Here is a 20,530-nt window from a genome sequence, read left to right as displayed (position 1 = left end):
AAACTATGATACATGTCTTCACAGAGAAAAATATCATTTACAAATGAAAAAAGAGAGAAACAATCTCTCTCCCCCCCCCCCCCCCAACAGGATTCGAACCCGCAACAATACGAGAAAGTTTAGATCGGTCATATCTTTGCAATAAATGCATCAATCAAAATGATGAAAACATACTTAGAACTCTAAGAAGAATCTCTATTAACCCTGTAAATCCCAGAGAAAAATATTGAAAAACAAAAAAGTTGCAAATTTAACACTTTGAATACACTTCCGTTTGCGACCGGAAGTACGAACGACGAAAAATAATGGTCGATCACCATATCTGCATTTGATGTTCTATCACCTCAGCAAGCTTCATATTCATATCTTATCAGATATACCGGAAGACCTTAATAATAACTAGTAAACAAATTGTTCAGAGAACAATTAGAGGCCTTTCCACCTTTTTAAGTGTTTCCGTGTCATTTGGGCTAAAAAAAAAAAAAAAAAAAGAGAAGAAAAATGCAAAGAATGAAAAATGAAAAAAAAAAAAATTGCTCCTCCAGTTGGGATCGAACTCAAAACCCTTGGTTTGAAAGGCAGGTGCGCTAACTACTGCGCTACACATTGCGAAAAAATTGGTAAATTAATTGTTTAAGACTATAGAATAAATACAAGCGTATTTTTAGAATCGGTAGGGGAAGAAAGAAGTTCCGTAAAAGGAAATAGTTCCTGAACCTGCAAGCAGCATATAAAATAACAAGGGACGGGCTGCGTGAGAAAACGTTAACACTGTTCCCTAATGAAAATGTATTAATGGACTGTAGCCCGATTGATCGATATTGTGAGCATGCTGAATTTTTTGAAAATAGCTTTGTTGTAAGCTTAAAAGATCGGGTTCGGATTTTAACATTTCCGACCGAATATCCTGAAATAAATATGAAACATTTAAATAAGCATTTCTTTGGGCTAAATTAAATATGTGTAGCACAAATTAAACTCCCAACATGCATTTTTAGAAGGGAAACACGACAATGAAAGCGAGAATTGTTTTTAATATACCGAAAATCGCTATTTCTGGAAACTGATTAATTCTAAATAAAAATCAGAAATAGCCGATAAAAGGTTTAGATCATTTCTCCGTTCACCTGCACTTTAATTTCAAACAAAACAGAAAGTGTAGTTTAATTTTGCCGTGAAACTTCATGACTTCTATAAACTTATAAGACTCACCTTAAAACTCTCAAGAATGTTTCTCTGAGGTCTATACTACATTTGTACCAAATATGGTGTCGATCCGAGGTCTGGTTTGAATTTTACAGAAATATTCTACGTTGTTGTTGATGTGATTCTTTTTTAAGAAAGGGGGGATTATTTATTTTATGCCTCTTTTAAACTAAGAATTGTAACTACTTTCACATCCTTAAGCTTGATTGTGACCTTTGGGTCAAGGTCAAAGGTCAAGGTCATTACAAAAAAAAAAAAAAAACCAGAAAAAAAAACAAAACAAAACAAAAAAACCCCAAGGAAATCTTTACTTTCTATGTTTTTACCTGATACTGGAGCTGGATGCATGTCCTTACTTCTCATTTGACCCAATGTCAAGGTCAAAGGTCAAGGTCAAAGTTCAAGGTCATTTGGTGAATTGCTATATTTTACACATATACATGTATAAGGAATTTCTTATGTTTTTAAATGACCTTGACCTTGACCTTGACCAAAGAATGCCTTTGCAATGATAGAATGAAGAGAGCACTAAATGAGTCAAAGACACTGATGAAGGCTTGGAATCTCTACGGTTTACAGTTTCGGAGGAGTAGCGATAACAAGGTTTTATTGCAAAAGGGGTGACAACTTTTGAATGGGTAAAGCTTTGGGGACAAGAATAAAATCCTTAAAATAGTTTTAGAAGGACATATCATAGATGCAAAGATATTCAGTATATGTCGAAAGGTTTTCTACAGAATCTCTGACAAAAAAGCTTTTAAAAATCAGCAAAAACTACCATACATGTTTTCAAAGAGAGAGAAGTCATTAGCAACTGAAAAAAGAGAAAAACAAAGGAAAAAAAATTAACTGCCTCCAGCAGGATTCAAACTCCAGACAGTGGGACAAAATTTGGATCGGTCATATCTTTGCAATAAATGCACGCATCAAAATATTGAATACATATTTAGAATTCTTGTAAGACACTCTATAAACCCTGTAAATCCTGAAGAAAAATATTGGAAAACAAAAAAGTTGCAAATTTAACATTTTTGAATTCACTTCCGTTCGCGACCAGAAGTACGAACGACAAAAAATAAAGGTCGATCACCATATCTCCATTGATATTCTATCAAGTCAGTGAGTTTCAATTTCATATCTTTAGCAGTTCTCGAGAAAATTAACGGACAAAATTCCATTCAAAAAATACAATTTTCCCCAAAAATCGCGAACAGAAGTGAATTTCAAAAAACTGAGGGACATCCCTGGAGATATATTCATGATGCATCTTCCCTGCAAAAATCTTTCAAATTGAACCACGCATAGCTGAGATATGGCCTGTACTATGAAAAAAAGAATAATAATAATAATAGAAAACAGACGGAAAACAATGTCTTCCGAAGGAAGTCGGAAGACCTTAATAATGATAAGAAACAGTAGAATCACTATAAGGTCTTCCGTGAAGACGGAAGACCTTAATAAGAAACAGTAGAATCACTATAGGTCTTCCGTTGAAAACGGAAGACCTAATAATAAGAAACAATAGAATCACTATAGGTCTTCCGTTGTGAACAGAAGACCTAATGAGAAACAGTAGAATCACTATAGGTCTTACGTGAAGACAGAAGACCTTAATAATAAGAAACAATAGAGTCACTATAAGGTCTTCCATGAAGATGGAAGACCTTAACAAGAGGGTCTTCCGTATAACACGAAAGACCTTAAAAAAACCAATTGAATCACTATAAGTTCTTCCATCTAAAACGAAAGACCTTAATAATAAGAAGAAGATACAGTTGAATCACTATAAGGTCTTCCATCTCAAACAGAAGACCTTAATAATATTAAGAAGAAGAAACAGTTGAATCACTATAAGGTCTTCCGTGAAGACGAAAGACCTTAATAAGAAGAAGAAACAGTAGAATCACTATAAAGTCTTCAGTGAAGACTGAAGACCCTAAAGAAGACGAAAACATTGAAGACGAAAGACCTTAATAATAATTATAATAACTAGATACTCATTGCTAGCAACGAAAGGTCTTCCATCTGAATGACCATCCTTATATGTGATATTCTTTGAATGTAAAATTAAATTTCATGTGCTCTTCACTACACCTAAAAATGTAACATGGATCCTTAAAAACTACGATTTTAAAGATTTTTTATTCCTAATCAGAAGCAGGCTTGGGGCGAATTACTTTGTAAAGTAATGCATTACATTACCACTACTTCATGATTCGGGATTTAAATTACCATTACCATTACTCTAATTTCTTAAAGTAATGCATTACATAACCATTACTTTTGTACAGTAATGCATTACCAATACTTTTTTTGGGTTTTCAAAACTAGATATACAAAATTTGTGCAACTATTTTCATAAACACCTATCTCTTCAAAAGTTAATGAGATGTATTTTAAATTGATATAAATTTGATTATCCAGTACTTGTAATTATTACACTGTAAATAACTTGAACATCTTTTGTTTATTCAGAAGAAGAAAATTCTCAATTACCAACAAGATAAAATCAAGTACAAAATGCACTTTCTGTGTAACTTCTGATGTACGTCAGATATCAAAAACTTTTGGTACACTTTACCCCCTCTAATAAACTATTTCAATTAATCAGACAGTCTGAGATTGTTTTGAATTAGTAACCTTATAAAAAAAAGAAGAAACACATTGAGAAGTAAAAGGGGTTGGACAGTGTATTTAGACAGAATATTATAAAAGTACATTTATCAGAAAGTTTATTTCAATACGTTAAATTGTTTAACTCATTTTTCTTGTTTTAAATTTATTTAATCTAAATAATAATCTTGATGTACATTAGTAATAAGGAAGCTCTAAACACTACTGAAAAATGCTTTTTGTACGTTGAGAAAAATATATCATAAAAAGATGCTCAAATTAAGTGTATCTAGTTCATTTCAACATAGGGTACCTGTCTTATTTCTCCAGGAAAAATGTTCAAAAAGAATGAACTACAATGTAATTTAAGCAGAAGCCACTCTTGTTCACTTAAACTGGGAAAATTAATGAAAATAATGTATTCCGTTACTAAATCTTGGTCCAATATAATGTTAAGAATATTTTAATTCATAACAAATTGTGTCCTTAACTGTATCCCTCCATTTATTCTTTTTTTCTTCTTAGGGCAGATCACCGTTCACGGTAGCTCAGTCGGTAGAGCGCTCGCTCCGTGATCGGGAGGTCGTGAGTTCGAATCTTGGCCGCGACAAACCTAAGTCGATAAAAAATAGGTAGCAACTGTTCCTTCGCCATGCGCTCGGCACTTTGAAGTGAAAGTTGCGGGTCCTTCGGATGAGACCTTAAAAACCGAGGCCCCGGCAGGCGTTTGCACGATGAAGATCCCTCACTGCTCAATGGCCCTGAGTGCCGAGTATAGGTCAAAATTTGAAGCCCTTCACCGGTATATGGTGACGTCTCTATATGAGTGAAAAATTCTCGAATGGGACGTAAAACAATATACAATCAATCAATCAATCAATCTTAGGGCAGATCACTCCTTCTGAATAAAACTACCCTACAAATAGAACTCTTTAGTGTGTAGTGTTTAGAGCTTCCTTAAATACTGGGTATAGGCAAAATAATGCATTATAATGCTATGTAATGCCAGCATTACTCTAGAGTTGAGGTAGTAATGCATTACATTACCATTACATGTAATGCATATTTTTGGCATTTCACATTACTAGCATTTAACTTTGATTTCAAGTTAAGCATTGCAATGCATTACCATTACATTTAGCATTACCACAAGCCTGACCTGAAGTCTCTGTCGAGACTGTAGCTCTACCAGTTTGTACGTCTAAGAAGAGAAAAGTAGCAGTTGGAATTGAAACTTTGCAACATTAATAAATAAAATAATGATCCTTATTTAGTCTCTTTTTGTGGCAAGATTGCAATCAGACTAAAACTGTTGGAGGAGTAGCCTTTTAAAAGAATTTTACAGAAATTTCAATTTTAGTTACAATGGCAACATCAAAACATCAAAATCAAAAAAATAAAAACTCTAAAGACAATTATTTTTCTCAGTGCAGTCTACTTGCATGCCATGTTATATTAAAATCTGTAGGAGGAGTAGCATTTAAAAAGTATTTCACAGAAATTCATATTTTCAGTAACCATGGCAACACCGTTCATCGATATCAGAAACCGATGAACATAATTATGTATCTTAGTGTAGTCTACTTGTGTGCCAAGTGATATTGAAATCTGACCAAATCTGTAGGATAGCATTTTGAAAATATTTCACAGAAATTTATATTTTTAGTTATCATCGCAACACCATTCATCGAAATCAAAAATCCTAAAATATAATTAAGTATCTTTGTATAGTCTACTTGTATGCCAAGTTATATTGAAATCAGACCAAAACTGTAGGAGAATTAAGCGTTTTGAATATATTTCACAGAAATTTCTATTTTGAGTAACCATGGCGACACTGTTCGTCTACATCAGTAACCGATAAAAAGAATTATGTTTCTTAGTGTAGTCTACATGTGTGTCAAGTTTTATTGAAATCTGACCAAGACTGTAGGAGAAGTAGCATTTTGAAAGTATTTCACAGAAAATAATTTTTTTGTTACCATTGGAAACACCGTTCATCGAAATCAAAAATCAATAAACATAATTATGTATCTAAGTGTAGTCTACTTGTGTGCCAAGTTATATTGAATTATGACCAAAACTGTAGGTGGAGTAGCATTTTGAAAATATTTCACAAGATTTTCTATTTTTAGTAATCATCGCAACACCAATCACCGAAATCAAAAATCGATACACAGAACTATGTATCTTAGTGTAGTCTACTTGTGTACCAATTTATATTGAAATCAGACCAAAACTGTAGGAGAAGTAGCATTTTGAAAAAAAAAATTATAGACAGACAGACGGATGGACGGACAGCTCACTATCAGATAAGCTCTTCTGGTCTCTGACCAGTAGAGCTAAATAAGAAAAAGTGGAAAAAGCACAGAATTTACACAGGAAAAAAACGCCAATTTATAAAGATGAAAACGTAAATTTAAGCTAAAAAAAAATAGAAAAAAAATTCTGACATACTAGTAGTGGGGATTAAACCCAGATCGCCTGCGTGAAAATACAAGAGGCCCATGGACCTTGAATCGCTCTTCTGATAAACTGTACAACCTATCACTTCTATTTGAAGCCTCTAAGTATCCTGTATATGTAACAAAGACATTTTGTGCTTCTGCTGGGGATTGAACCCGGGGCGTCTGGCCTGCCAGTCCAGTGCTCTACCAATTGAGCTAAAGGGTTAACCCACTAGCCCAAGCTAGTAGGAAGCCATGTATCTGACACTACCACATTGTCCCCCTCCAGAGAATGAGATGTCCTCATCTCTTTTGGAGTGCCAATGCCTGTGGGGCGAAGTTCTGGGGGCAATCACTTTCACCTGCCAGAGAACACCCGGGTCCCATCGTGGGCGCCAAATGTAACAGAGACATTTTGTGCCTCTGCTGGGGATTGAATCCGGGGCCTCTGGCCTGCCAGTCCAGTGCTCTACCAATTGAGCTAAAGGGTTAACCCACTAGCCCAAGCTAGTAGGAAGCCATGTATCTGACACTACCACATATATTTAGATAAAGCCTTGAAATTTCAAAGGTAGGTCATTATGACCCACATTTTAGATGAAACACTCTGAGAACCCAAGATGATTCTAAGCCAATTAGTACCTGAGAGTTGGTCATGGTGACCCACTTATCACTTGTCATTCTCTGAGGACCCAAGATGCATCAACTAAGTTTGATGATTTTAAGCCAATTAATACCTAAAATATTTTTAAAATTATGACCATAAAATTTTAAAAGTAGGTCACAGTGACCTACTTTTCAGATGACATACTTTGAGGACCCAAGATGCATCTACTGACAAAGTTTGATAAGTACCTGATATATTTAAATAAATCAATAAAATTTCAAAAATAGGTCACAGTGACCTCCTTTTCAGTCGACTAACTTTGCGGAATCAAGATGCATCAACTGACAAAGTTTGATGATTCTAAGCCAATTAGTACCAAAAATATTTAATTATAGTCAGATAAATTGAAAAGTAAGTAAGGTGACCTACTTCTCAGTTGACTTACTCCGTGGACCCAAGATGCATCAACTGACAAATTTTGATGATTCTAAGCCAAATAGTACCCGAAAATATTAAATACAGCCATAAAAATTCAAAAGTAGGCCACGGTGACCTACTTTCAGTTGTCGTACTCCAAGGACCCAAGATGCATCAACTGACAAAGTTTGATGATTCTAAGCCAATAAGTACCTGAAATATTTAATTATAGTCATTTAAATTGAAAAGTAGGTCACGGTGACCTAATTTTCAGTTGACGTTTTTCGAGGACTCAAGATGCATCAACGTACAAAGTTTTATGATCATAGGCCTTAAAGCCTTAAAATGTCCAAATTATGCCTCTAAAACGCTTTGAAATCGAATGCCTGCAAAGTTCAAAAAGTAGGTCACTGTGACCTACTTTTTAATAAATATGTTTTATGGCCCCAAGATGCATCATCTTACAAGATTTAATGATTCTAAACCTCTCAGTATTCGAATTAATGACCTTAATTGTTTTGAAAAAGATTAGCCATAAAATTCAAAAAATAGGTTAAGGTGACCTACCTTTTAGCTGATGTACTCCGAGGACCCAAGATACATCAACTGACAAAGTTTGATGATCATAGGTCTTAAATTGTGCCAAATATGCCTCTAAATTATTTTTGAAAAAGAATGGCCGCAAAATTTAAAAAGTATGTCACCGTGACCTACTTTTGAGTAAACATGATATGAGGTCCTTAGATGCATCAACTGACAAGATTTGATGATCCTAGTTCTTATAGTAAGCAAAATATCAACATTTTAATAAAATGTAATTTTTGGTCAACTTTGAAGTGACCTTGAGACCACGCCCTTTGTCCAAGGGTAAATCCCCGTGCAAATTTTAATCTACAACATATCCTCATCCTTTTCTGTAAAATTGGTGATAATCCGTCCAGTGGTTCTTGAGAAGATTTTTTAGCAACCAGTACTTTTGTTTCTATTTTCCTAATTATCTCCCCTTGTTTAAGGGTCACAACCCTAGTTTTAGTATAAACGGGAGCCCTTGGGCCAAGGATACCCTGTGACAAATTTGACAATAATTGGCCAAGGGGTTCTTGAGTTATGGCCCATATTCTAAAAAGTTTACGCACACCGCACAAATGGCCATAGCATTAGCTCTTTGAGCCTTTGGCTCAGAAGAGCTGATTTCATTTATGTTCAGTAACTTGCATCTATAAAAAAATATTTCTATGAACTTCATTAAACAATCTTTCCAAAAAAAAAATGGTTTTCTTACTTTGTAGTTTTTCTCTTCTTTTCATAGGATACGAGCCCGGCATGCGAAAGAAACATTTGCCACGTAATACTTACTATAAATACTGATTGCTTTAGACAGACAAGCTTCTTGAAAAGCTCTTACTTATTACACAATATGTATTAGCGTTGTGTAATCCCTCCAACTTTTCATTCCTGACATACATCAAATATGTAAGAAACAACACTTTTTAGTTTGTAATGTTTAACAGATAAAGTGATTGGTAGATAAGGTTTCGGAATTTCGATTTTAGCCCTTGGTTGGAGGGGTGGGGGGGGGGCAATTGTGGGTCAATAAACGTCGTTTTTCTACAAAATTCTGACTTCTGGTTCCCTGAATTCCTCTTACATTTTTTTTTGCAGGAGCCCATTCATATTTCGGAATGTGATTGATGGTGTCCTGTAGATGTGCAATAAGGTTTCAAAATTTAGATTTTCAATCTTGGGGCGATTTGAGGTTAAAAAAAAACAACCTTTTTTCCTCTACAAATTCCTGCTTCCCTGAACTCCTCTTTAATTTTTGGCTGTAGCTCGTTCGTATGTTTAGAATATGATCTGGAGTGTCTTGTAATTGTGCAATGTTTTGGAATTAAGATTTTCACTCTGGCGGACGACTGGGGTCGAAAAACGCCGTATTTCTACAAAAACAGTGTTCCCTCAACTTCTCTTAATTTTCTTTTATTGCTGTAGCCATTGGATAGTGATTAGTGGCATCCTGTAGATGTGCAATAAGATTTCAGAATTTTGATTTCTCTGTTGGGACCGAATGGGGGTCAAAAAAGTGTTGTTTTTTTTTAAATAAAAAACCTGCTTTCCTGAACTCCTCTTACATTTTTCATAACCCAATCACATTTTGGAATAAGCCTGAGAGTACCCTGTAAATCTGTATTTAGGCTTAAGATTTTTTTCACCCTTGGGGTGATTGTGAGTTGAAAACTGACTTTTTGTAAATAAATAGGAACCGCAGATTGTTGTGGCTTCTTCCCTTGTTACCAAAATGCAAAGTGAGTATATTTAGAGGCAAACACCTATGTGCAGATTATTTCTGTCTTATGACACCGTCTACTTTTTTAGGCTTCCAACAAAATATAATAAAATATTATTGAAACAAAAATACTGATTACATAAATTTTGAAGCAGGTCCCAATAAAAAAAATAATGAATAAATAAAGTGAAAATACCTGTGGAATCCATTTTGGAGATACAAAGCTGGTAACTTCAATTACAGGTAACTGTGCTTCGGATAATTTATTGATAAATTCAACTTTCGTCTCTGTAGGTACAAATTTCTGTCAAATAAAGATTTTAACAATAAGATCATTTTAAAGTGCAAGTACCTGACAGCCAATCTTTTCTCAATAATGTAAATCAAACAGTCTTCAAATTATAAAATTGTAAAATTATAAAATAAAAAGTGAGACTTTTTGATCCCCTTTACCCATAGATGACATGTATAACAAAATTGGTTGGAATTGGTTCAGGTTATCCAGAAGTGATAATAAAAATGACAACTTTATGACCAAGACTTGACGGATGATGTACACCATAACACAGGTACTTGTGGACATGACCCCCCCCCCCCCCCCCGAATATCAGTATACCTCGGGTCAAAAAATATTTTTTCTGTATTTTTCATATTTTATTCTTCTAGTACACATTTACAATATATTCCATATGAAAAATCTAAAAAAAAATTAAAATACCCTAGAATTAACGTTTTATTCAAAAATCCATTTTATAATACGCGGGTATGATTTCTTAATAAAATGTTGATTCTACGTTATTTTTTGGAATTTTCATATGGAATACATTGTAAATGTGTACTAGAACAATAATTTATGAAAAAATACAAAAAAGAATTTTGACCCGAGGTGTATATTCGGGGCCGGGGGGGGGGGGGGGAGAGGGGGGGTCCTGTCCACAAGTACCTGTGCACCATAAGACAAAAAACAATGAAAGACGAATACAGACAGCACAGTAGATCATTCGAGTCTGACTGACATGACCACGAAAAAAAAAAAAGAACTGTCCTAACTAAATTGTCAAAATACTAAAATGTTTATTTAAAAACAAGCTGAATAGGTTAATATTATAAAATACAAGTTAGATTATTAGTCTTGTAATATAATTAGCATTTCTTGGATTATACTTGATTTCAATCTACATGATTTCATAAATCATTGAATTGCACAGTACAGACCTGTAATCAGCTAATTGACACATAACATTCTTAAGACATTTGCACTAATTACTTTAAATGCCCCAGGCTCGTAGCAACGGTTTCAAACGTTGGGAGGGGGGGGGGGGCAACTTCCCAAAATATTCTGACAAGCAAAAAAATAAACTTTTTAAAACCCTAATTACCTGTCCGAATCATGCAATTTACCTGTGCTAGACCTCTCAACAACAAAATGGGGGGGGGGGGGAGGGACGGGGAGTTGGGGGCAACCAGCATCTAAAGAAAAATTTACTGTAGCAAAATACTTTACTCAGAAAAAGTGGGGGGTTGGGGGGGGGGGGGTAGGGGCGACCCGCGTTCTACGGGCCTGTATACCCACTTACTGATTACAGGAACATGTATATAGATGTGTACCGAATGGGCATCTCTCACTTTTTTGATAAAAGCCAACTTATGGATCCAAAATGTGTTCAGAATGTTAACACTGACAATCAAAATTTAATTGTACTGGTCATGCAATATGCCATGTCGTAGGTTCACAATGTTGACATCAACAAACATTAAATAGAATTTGAAAAGTTCTGCATTGCTCGGCATACATGTAATGTCATCTCAATTAAAAAAAAACGTGAAATCTTAAAATGCAATTGTTCATTTGTATTTCTCCAGATCAAAGTGTTTTCTTAAACGATTTTAATTTTATTTTACGGAATTCTTTAAAAAAAAAAAGGTTTACATACTGAAAATTTGATGGTCACTAGAAATGAATCCATGGTACTGCAAGCGCAATATGCATATGGTCAGTATAGTACTTATATATAGTACAATATAGTAAGAAGAACATCCAGGAAGGGAACTGATAAAAAAAAATCATGAATACGGGTATGTCTAGACTATGAGATTGATCCTTTAAAGTAGGGTGAAATCCATATAGTACTGCATATGAGTCTAAAGGTTTTTGGAAGATTAAGTTCGCAGGGACATAACAATTTTAAAATTCGTAATGTTGGAAGCCCTTAATTGTGGAACATGTGATAAAATAATTTCTAGGTCTTCAAGAAGGTTGATAACTTTTTGTATATTTTGGTTTTGAAATAGCTACTCTACACATAGCCAAAAGCTGCATGTTCTCTTCTGACATCCGTTTCAACTGCTTCAAATGCAATAGTAATATAGTTTTACTAGTCCATGAGCTATGTTTTCTAATCAATTGATGTCACCTCCGCAATGCTGTCTGGTCATCCTTTCTGAATCTTCTGCATGAATTATGAACTTTGGAGATTGTGTTTATATTGTGTTCGTAAAACAACTTCGTAGTATGTAAAGATGTGTTGCATTAACAAGCCTTTTTCAAGTTCGCTGTGGAGCTGTATTTCGCAAACATGGACGGCATTCCAGATTTTACATTAGCAACATAAATGGTAATCCAGTGTTTTGTATTTATTAATGCTCGAACAGACGAGGTAGTAAAATAAAGGAGAAGGGTGTTAGTTTGTTTAAATTCCCTACAGTCAGAAGACATCAACAGCGAGGATAAGGCTCTAAAATACGGACGATTAAACACCTAGAAAGGATAGCAGTGCTCTGAGCATTTTGGCAATCTATGGCATAGCAACGACCCCACCGACGTAAACTATCGCCCTGTATTATTTGCCTACAAAATTAAGCAGCAGTCAGAATCAATTCCGGGCATAATGAATCACACAGCAAAACAAATTTTAAATATATTGACATGCTGCATACAGGGAAAATTCACCCTCATTTTATTTTGTTGCAAGTGGGATAATTGAAAATGGAATGAATTAAAAAAAAAAAAAAAAGGCTTAGTGAACTCCTTAGAACAAATCGAAAACAGGGCAAAATTGTTTGCAAGTGAGAAAGGCGAATATAACATTAAAAACAAGATGTGTTTGTGAAACACTGATGCCCCCGTATGGCAACTTATAGCGAAGGTTAAACTTTCTCAAATGCATATCAAATATGATGGTACCGTACCTAAAGTGTACTTGTACCGAGGAATATACCTGTGTAATATGAAAGCCCTAGCAGCAACCATTGAAAAGATATGGAAAAGGTTAAAGTTTTTCAAAAGAAGGTCAAACTCCAAGGTCAAGGTAAAAGGGTCAAAGTTGTTGGTATCCAAAGGATGGCCTTGTCACAAGGATTACACATGTGAAGTTTGAAAGCCCTAGCACCAACCGTTCAAAATTTATGGCCAAGGTTAATGTTTTTCAAAAGTAGGTCAAACTCCTAGATCAAGGTCAAAGGGTCAAAGAGGTTGATATCCAGAAGAAGGTTTTGTCACAAGAAATACACATGTGAAGTTTAAAACCCCAAGCACCAACTGTTCAAAATTTATGGCCAAGGTTAAATTTTTTCAAAAGTAGGTCAAACTCCAAAGTCAAGATCAAAAGGTCAAAGTTGTTTGTATCCAAAGGAAAGCCTTGTCACAAAGAATACACATATGAAGTTTGAAATCCCAAGCGTCAACTGTCCAGAAGTTATGGCCAAGGTTAAAGTCTCATAAAATTTTGCAAAAGTGGGTCAAACTCCAGGGTCAAGGTCAAATATGATGGTACCCAAAGAAAGGTCTTGTCACAAGAAATACACATGTTAAATATGAAAGTCATAGCTCCAATCAATCAAAAGTTATAGGCAAGGTTAAAGTTGACAACAGACAGACAGACAAACAGATAAACAGACAAACAGACAGACAGGACAAAAACAATATACCCCCGGGATCTTTCGATCCAGGGGCATAAAAACCATCATTAAAAATCATTAAAAAGTTTAAATATATAAGTCGTCAAAAATTACCCCCCAGGGAGGGGGTAATATTTTGAAAAAGACTTGAATTTGCACTAATTGAAGATGCTTCTATGTATCTCTGACTAATCATGGGTCTAGAAGATTGTTAAAGATTTCTTTCCTATATATATTTCTATGTAAAAGTTTAATCCCCTATTTTGATCCCATCCTACCCCAAGGAATCTTGATTTGAACTAACTTGAATCAACACTAGCCGAGGATGCTTCCATATAAATATGGCTTATGGGTTTGCTGATCGTGAGAAGATTTTTCAAGATTTTCCCAATATTTTCCTATATAGAACTTTGATCTCCCATTGTTGCCCCACCCTAGCCTCGAGGATCATGATTTGATAAAATTTGTAACTATACTATGTAATGAAGCTTTCACAAAAGTTTCATTTTTTCTGACACAGTGGCTCTTGAGAAGATTTTCAGAAGATGCCAGAGAATTTTCACTAATTTTCTATTATCTTCCCTTGAAAGAGGATTTGACTCTTCATATGAATAAACTTGAATCCTCTTTACCAAAGAATGTTTTTTTTTATGGAAAGTTTGGTTGAAATTTGCCCTGTGGTTCTTGAGAAGAAGTTGAAAATGTGAGGAGTTTACAGATGCCAGATATCCTTTGATCAGAAAAGCATACTTGAGCCTTTGTCTCAGATGAGCTAAAAATCTAGTTGTGAGTGCTTCTTAAACATTCTTAAATTTTAACTACATGTAACTTATGAGAACAAGCACATGTCAATGATAAGTTGACCATTTAGATATTTAAAATGCACCACTCATTACCTCCCATCTTTTACTGAAATATTAAATGTTATATACACTCTCCACTTTACAATAAAACATCTGTGAAAACTGGCACGATCAACATTCTTAGCGTTTAGCCTACAATGACTTCAAATTTTCAAGTAGTATTTTTTCCTTTAAAAACTGCAGGAAACAATAGGCTTACGTTCCAATTTAATGATAAATGTTGACTGGTTAACGATGCTATAGTATTTATTGTAATATAGGATCACTAAATAATGTACTATCGGTCCGTATTAGCATTAGGGTAATGGGAAAACTTAAGAGGGTGGGTGTGTTAGGCAACTCCTATACATGTCATAAACACCTGAAACCAACACCAAAATTTGCATGTAAACTTCTTATAAGCATACAAAATGACTACCAGATTATGAACTTGGTGGTTATGACATCTAAATAAAAACTTTTCGTTTCATTTTTACGATATTTGCAGGAAAAGCTTATTACCCACAATAGAGACTATCAGCTTGCGTAGATTATTTCATATCATAAACTTTCAGTTAGAGTACATGCTTCTTTTGATTTTTAGAAAGAATCAATACAAGCCATGCATTTTTACTCGAAAAATGTCGACTTTTTACTAAAAATTCTAAAATCAAAGGACTAGGAAGACTGGATGTTATGGAATTACAGGTGAAAACAAGCCTCAGAAAAAAAGGGAAAAAATACTTATCTACTATAATGTGTGAATATAAATTATTTATAATTATTATTATTATTCATAACTAGAAATCTGACCAGTCAGCAAGGGCCCCGCCGAGGGGTAGAAATACATGTATATGGGTGCAGATTAGGGGATGAGAATTTTACTTGATTACAAAAATTTAAAAATATATAAAGAAGAATAAGCAACTGCTAAATATCCAACAACCTGTAAATATTATCTTTGTATTTACAAAAGGCAGTTAAAAAAAATAAATCAATTAAATGTATATTTAAAGAAGAATGAAGCATGTGTTTTCTAAAATGTTAGCCTTCAGTGAATGCAAATATCAACTTCAAAACAAACATCAGCTGCAGACAAAGGTGTTAATTAATCTTAAAATGACAGAAAGATAACCCTCTAAAATGTCTTGGAAGCAGGAAGATAATCAATCCCAGGGGATTAATTATACTGCTCTCTCAACCTTTTCTTCTACGTTTACAATAAGAACTTTTTCAACAATGATAGAATGAGGTTATTATCTGAATACCTGTTAAAAAAAATTACATAAGGCAGGAAAAAAGAAAGAAAAAATAAAGTAATAATAAAGAACATATCTTTATCTATATCTTATTTTTAGAATTCAATAAAAATCATAACTCATTGTGTATTTTACCAAAATAAAGTATGAAGATTATTTAAATCCACATTTCAGAGAATGTAAACATCATTCAGAATTGACCTTCAAAACAAACTTCTTTGCAGACAGAGGTGTTAATTAATCTCAATGTGACAGATAAAGATAAATGCTTTGGATTTTCTTCAAGAGGAAAGTTAATTAATCCCAAGAGACTCATTGCAGCCTTTCACAGTTTACAATAGGAACATTCTCAGAAGTTATCTCTCTTTGTCCATTCACTCTAATATAAAGTTAAGGAATCTACCCTACCACCCCAGCTCCAAACCGGATGACACAGAGAACCAAACTTAGCATCAAAATATGTCTTACTTCCTATTCAGCCAACACACCAAATTTGAACTTAATTGGTTAACCCTAAAAAAGTTATTAGAAAAAAAAAACAGAAAATTTGTGGACGGAAGAATGACAGACGGACAGACAGACAGACCGACAGACGGACAGACAGACAGACCGACAGACGGACAGACAGACAGACCGACAGACAGACAGACAGACAGAGTGATTACTATAGGGCACCCGCAAATCCTTGCGGGCCCCAATTACAATTTAGTTTATCTATGCTATTTCTTTGTATTTATTCCTTAGGAGTACTTTATATCTGTTAATACTAGAAATGTTAAAAACTATCCCTGTTGTACTGTGGATATATATACATGTTCTATTTGTGATATTAACTTTTTTTCTATAGGTAAACACAACTTTTATAGATAGGGAATTACTAACATGAAATAAAAGTTTCATAATGGGAATTCTCCCCTCGACTTTTCAGAAGGACGCTCATATATCTCCGTATGAGTGACATAGGATCCAAGTATTTTATGTTACCTGGGTGTTGAGAGGACTCAACATATTGGGATTTCAGGATGCAGCACACATATTTTTGAGCTTCTATAACAGCAGTTCTGTCTTAGAAATTTAATCCGGGGGGGGGGGGGGGGGGGTTGTCCCTTAAGCCTTAAGGTCACATGTGATTGATAAGTGAATGTTGCTTTACGCCATTTCAGTATTTTCACCAAGGTAAAGAGGTCATCCACTTTTGGCGAAGTGTCACAATTTTGATTTATGCATGGTGTTTTATTACTGACCAATGCCTACAGTAGCACTGAACCTCTTTTTTTTTAAGGTAATACCCAAAAGACCCATTACTTCTACAGATAATGCTGAAGACTTATTAAAGAAACAATCACTACCCACGTCAAACAACTTAAATTTTGACGCGGCACCGGGAAGAAGAATTGAACCCTCGGGTCTCAAGGGCTCGGAGCGAGCGTCAAACTCTTAGGGCCCATTTGTACCTGGGATGTTGTAAAAGTCCGTTAGTCTGTGGATATTCTGAAACTTTTAATGTGCGCAGTAGAAGGAACTGTTGAAAATCTCTCTGTTTTTATGGAGTGGCTTTAAAAAAGGGGTCAGGGACTTGACTTTTATACATACCTTTGTGTATTATAGTTAAGATGGCATTTTTGATTAAAAATAGTGTTTGATATGCGTAATTAAATGAAATCAAAGCAAGTCTTTCAATTTTTCTTTCAATTTACGTAGCAGTATATTTTTAATACAACCGTTCTGAGATTTATATGCTGACTACTCATCCGTTTCGTCTGCGTGTACTTGCATTAATTTTTATCCTGTAGGTTAATGGGTTCTTCACTTTTTGTAAATTTAGAATTTATTTTATTAATTACAACTTAATTTTTATACAATCACTAACAAAATCCGTTCAATGTTTTCAAAATTTGAAACAACTTGGATAGTTCAATACTAGTAGTTCAATAGATACAACAAAACTACATTTCTTATAAGCGCATTTTATGCGTAAAATAGGTAGCACATCTATAAACACAATACATAATTACATTATCTTATATGAAATAATTCTTGAAATTTAATTATAATTGAACATTTTTCAACATCATACAGTGTGCATTTTTGTACAAATTTACGTTCAAAATATGCAAAATGTGAATGCTTCAAAATTCAGGTCGTACAAAATTATATTAACCCTTAAATGAAACAATCTTTGTATCTATAACTTAAGTTTGATATGTTTCCGACATAAATAAATATTTTTTTTTTTTATTACAATCATAAAAACTTGAAGTAAATAGACCTACCCCCATTTTTTCTTTAATTGACAGACATTTGTGATCTCTAAATCACGTGACTCTGGTGATCGATGTTGAGAAACAAACATCAAAATCATAAAATAGAATCATCAAAATTATATAAAACGTAGGCCGAAAAATGACCTTATAGAGAATCGTCCTTTAAGGGGGACCGACCCTCTAACATTAGAGAGATAACTTTCCAGGCAAAAAAAAAATACTAATATTACTTATAGTTTATTTTACCAAAGTATAATAGTATAATTTGAGTAGTCAATTCAATCAAACCTTACATATAATGGAAACATTAATTTCTATTTCCTTTTGCCTATATTTTTCAAATTGTTTTATTATATTTGACAAAAAACATTTCAATCCAGTTTTAAAACCCTTAAAATTGATTTTTGTTTGTTTGTTGTTTTACGTACCTCTCTAGAATTTTTCACTCACATGTGCCACCACTTGCCGGAGGAGAGCTGCAAATTTTGACCTATGCTCGGCACTTACGGCCATTGAGCAGTAAGGGATCTTTTTTGTGCCAGCAAGTACTGCGACACGGGACCTCGGTTTATGCGGTCTCATCCGAAGGACCGGCCTCCACGTCCCACAGTGGGATTCGAACCCGCGACGTAAGGATCAACTCCTTACTCCGCGACTCTAGAGCAGACGCTCTACCACTGCACCACGAGGGCGACTCCTTAAAAAATGAATAATTTCTAGGTTGTAATGGACCATTTTAAAAATGCTTTAACGTATCAAGTACCATTTGTAGAATTTTTATTAGTATTACATTTTTTTTTCCATTGAAAAAAAAATTCTAAGAAAGATAACTCGTGCTAAATGGACATATTCTTTTCAGGCAAGCACATATAACATTGTTGATATCCTGATTTGGGAAGCAGCACTTTATTATGTTTTCTTATATGAATTTAATAGGTATGACACTAAATATTATTTTCATATACACCTCATATTTTTAACCTTATGTTGTAATTATTATTACTCTTCCTATTCTCCATGTTAAAATTTCTAATTATCATGGTCTGACATAAAAATCATTTATAAAACAAGATGTGTTTGTGAAACACTGATGCCCCCGTATGGCAGCTTATGGCGAAGGTTAAAGTTTCTTAAATACAAGTCAAACTCCAGGTCAAGAAATCAAAAATGTTGGTACCCAAAGAAAGGTCTTGTCTCAAGGAATATAGCTGTGAAATATGAAAGCCCTAGTACAAACCGTTGAAAAGTTATGGCGAAGGTTAAAGTTTTCTCAAAGTAAGTAAAACGGCAAGGTCACTGTCAAATGGTGCCCAAGGGAAGTCCAAGTGGGTCTAAGTCAAACTTCAAGGTCAAGGTCAAAGGGTCAGAGTTGTTGGTATCTAAAGGAGGGTCTTGTCACAGGGAATGCATATGTGAATTATGAATGCCCTAACACGAACTGTTCAGAAGTTATGGCCAAGGTTAAAGTTTTTCAAAAATAGGTCAAACTCCAAGGTCAAGTTCAAAGGGTCAGAGTTGTTGGTATCTAAAGGAAAGTCTTCTCACAAGAAATGCATATGTGAAGTATGAAAACCGTAGCACCAACTGTTCAAAAGTTATGACCAAGGTTAAAATTTTTCAAATTTGAAGTAGGTCAAACTCCAAGGTCAAGGTCAAAAGGTCAAAGTTGTTGGTATGCAAAGAAAGGTCTTGTCACAAGGAGTACACATGCAAAGTATGAAAGACCTAGCTTAAACTGTTCGAAAGTTATGGCCAAGGTTAAAGTTTTTTCAACAGTAGGTCAAACTCCAAGTTCAAGGTCAAACGGTCAAAGATGTTGGTATCCAAAGAAAGGCTTTCTCACAAGGAATACACTTGTGAAGTTTGAAAGCCCAAGCTCCAAGTGTTCAAAAGTTATGGCCAAGGTTAAAGTCTCAAAAATTTTGCAATAGTGGGTAAACTCCAAGGTCAAGGTCAAATGTGATGGTATCCAAAGAAAGGTCTTGTCACAAGGAATACACATGTGAAATATGAAAGCCATAGCTCCAACCAATCCAAAGTTAGGGGCAAGGTTAAAGTTTTTGCAGACAAATAGACAGACAGACAGACGGACAGACAGGGCAAAAACTATATGCCCCCGAATCTTCGATTACGGGGACATAAAAATATGCAGCGCTTAATACCTCATACATTTTTTTTTTCATTTGAATCCAATGCTATTTTATTAATGGAAATCAATGTTAGGAAGTTAAAATTTTTTGTGAAATTTAGAGCAGAGGGTCATAAGTCTGTAAGTAGGACGCTTATTTAGCCTTAAAAATTGGTATATATAGTTTTAGTGAGAAGTAATTTTAGCGATTTAACAAAATCTAGCAAGGTAACTCCTACTCCTTAGTGCAGTGCTTATAATGCCAAAAGTGAAACCTCACTAAAAACTCTGGTTATAAAGTATTTTAGTTTATTTTTTTTTTTAATTATAGAATAAAATAATCTAAAATCCTACCACTGTATATTCCATATTACGGCGCCTTTTTGTCAACACAACTTTTTTTTTTTTGCATTATAATTTCACCTTGGTAATATAACATAATTACACAGGTATTGTCATAATAGCCACTGGCACAAATGATTTCTATGTACCATTGGGTCAAGATGTTTAATTACATGGAGGAGTTGAATGTGTTTGTGTTTATGTAAACAATAGCTGAAAAGTGT

The 20,530-nt window shown here is 34.4% G+C and overlaps 1 protein-coding gene across 2 annotated transcripts in view; it reads right to left on the bottom strand.

Annotated features, from left to right (window-relative positions):
- The window catches only part of LOC133185463 (hydroxymethylglutaryl-CoA lyase, mitochondrial-like), a 161,448-nt gene that overhangs the window by 122,898 nt on the left and 18,020 nt on the right, over window positions 1-20,530 (bottom strand). For both annotated transcript variants that reach the window (XM_061320691.1, XM_061320700.1), the window contains exon 3: window positions 9,771-9,878. In XM_061320691.1, the coding sequence (XP_061176675.1) occupies window positions 9,771-9,878 (108 nt within the window). The remainder of the gene's footprint in view (window positions 1-9,770; window positions 9,879-20,530) is intronic.

Source organism: Saccostrea echinata, unplaced genomic scaffold (assembly GCF_033153115.1).
Source record: "Saccostrea echinata isolate AGI-Se365-2 ecotype Australia unplaced genomic scaffold, CSIRO_AGI_Sech_v1 ptg000001l, whole genome shotgun sequence".
Taxonomy (NCBI): domain Eukaryota; kingdom Metazoa; phylum Mollusca; class Bivalvia; order Ostreida; family Ostreidae; genus Saccostrea; species Saccostrea echinata.
This window is presented reverse-complemented; position numbering and strand designations above follow the sequence as displayed.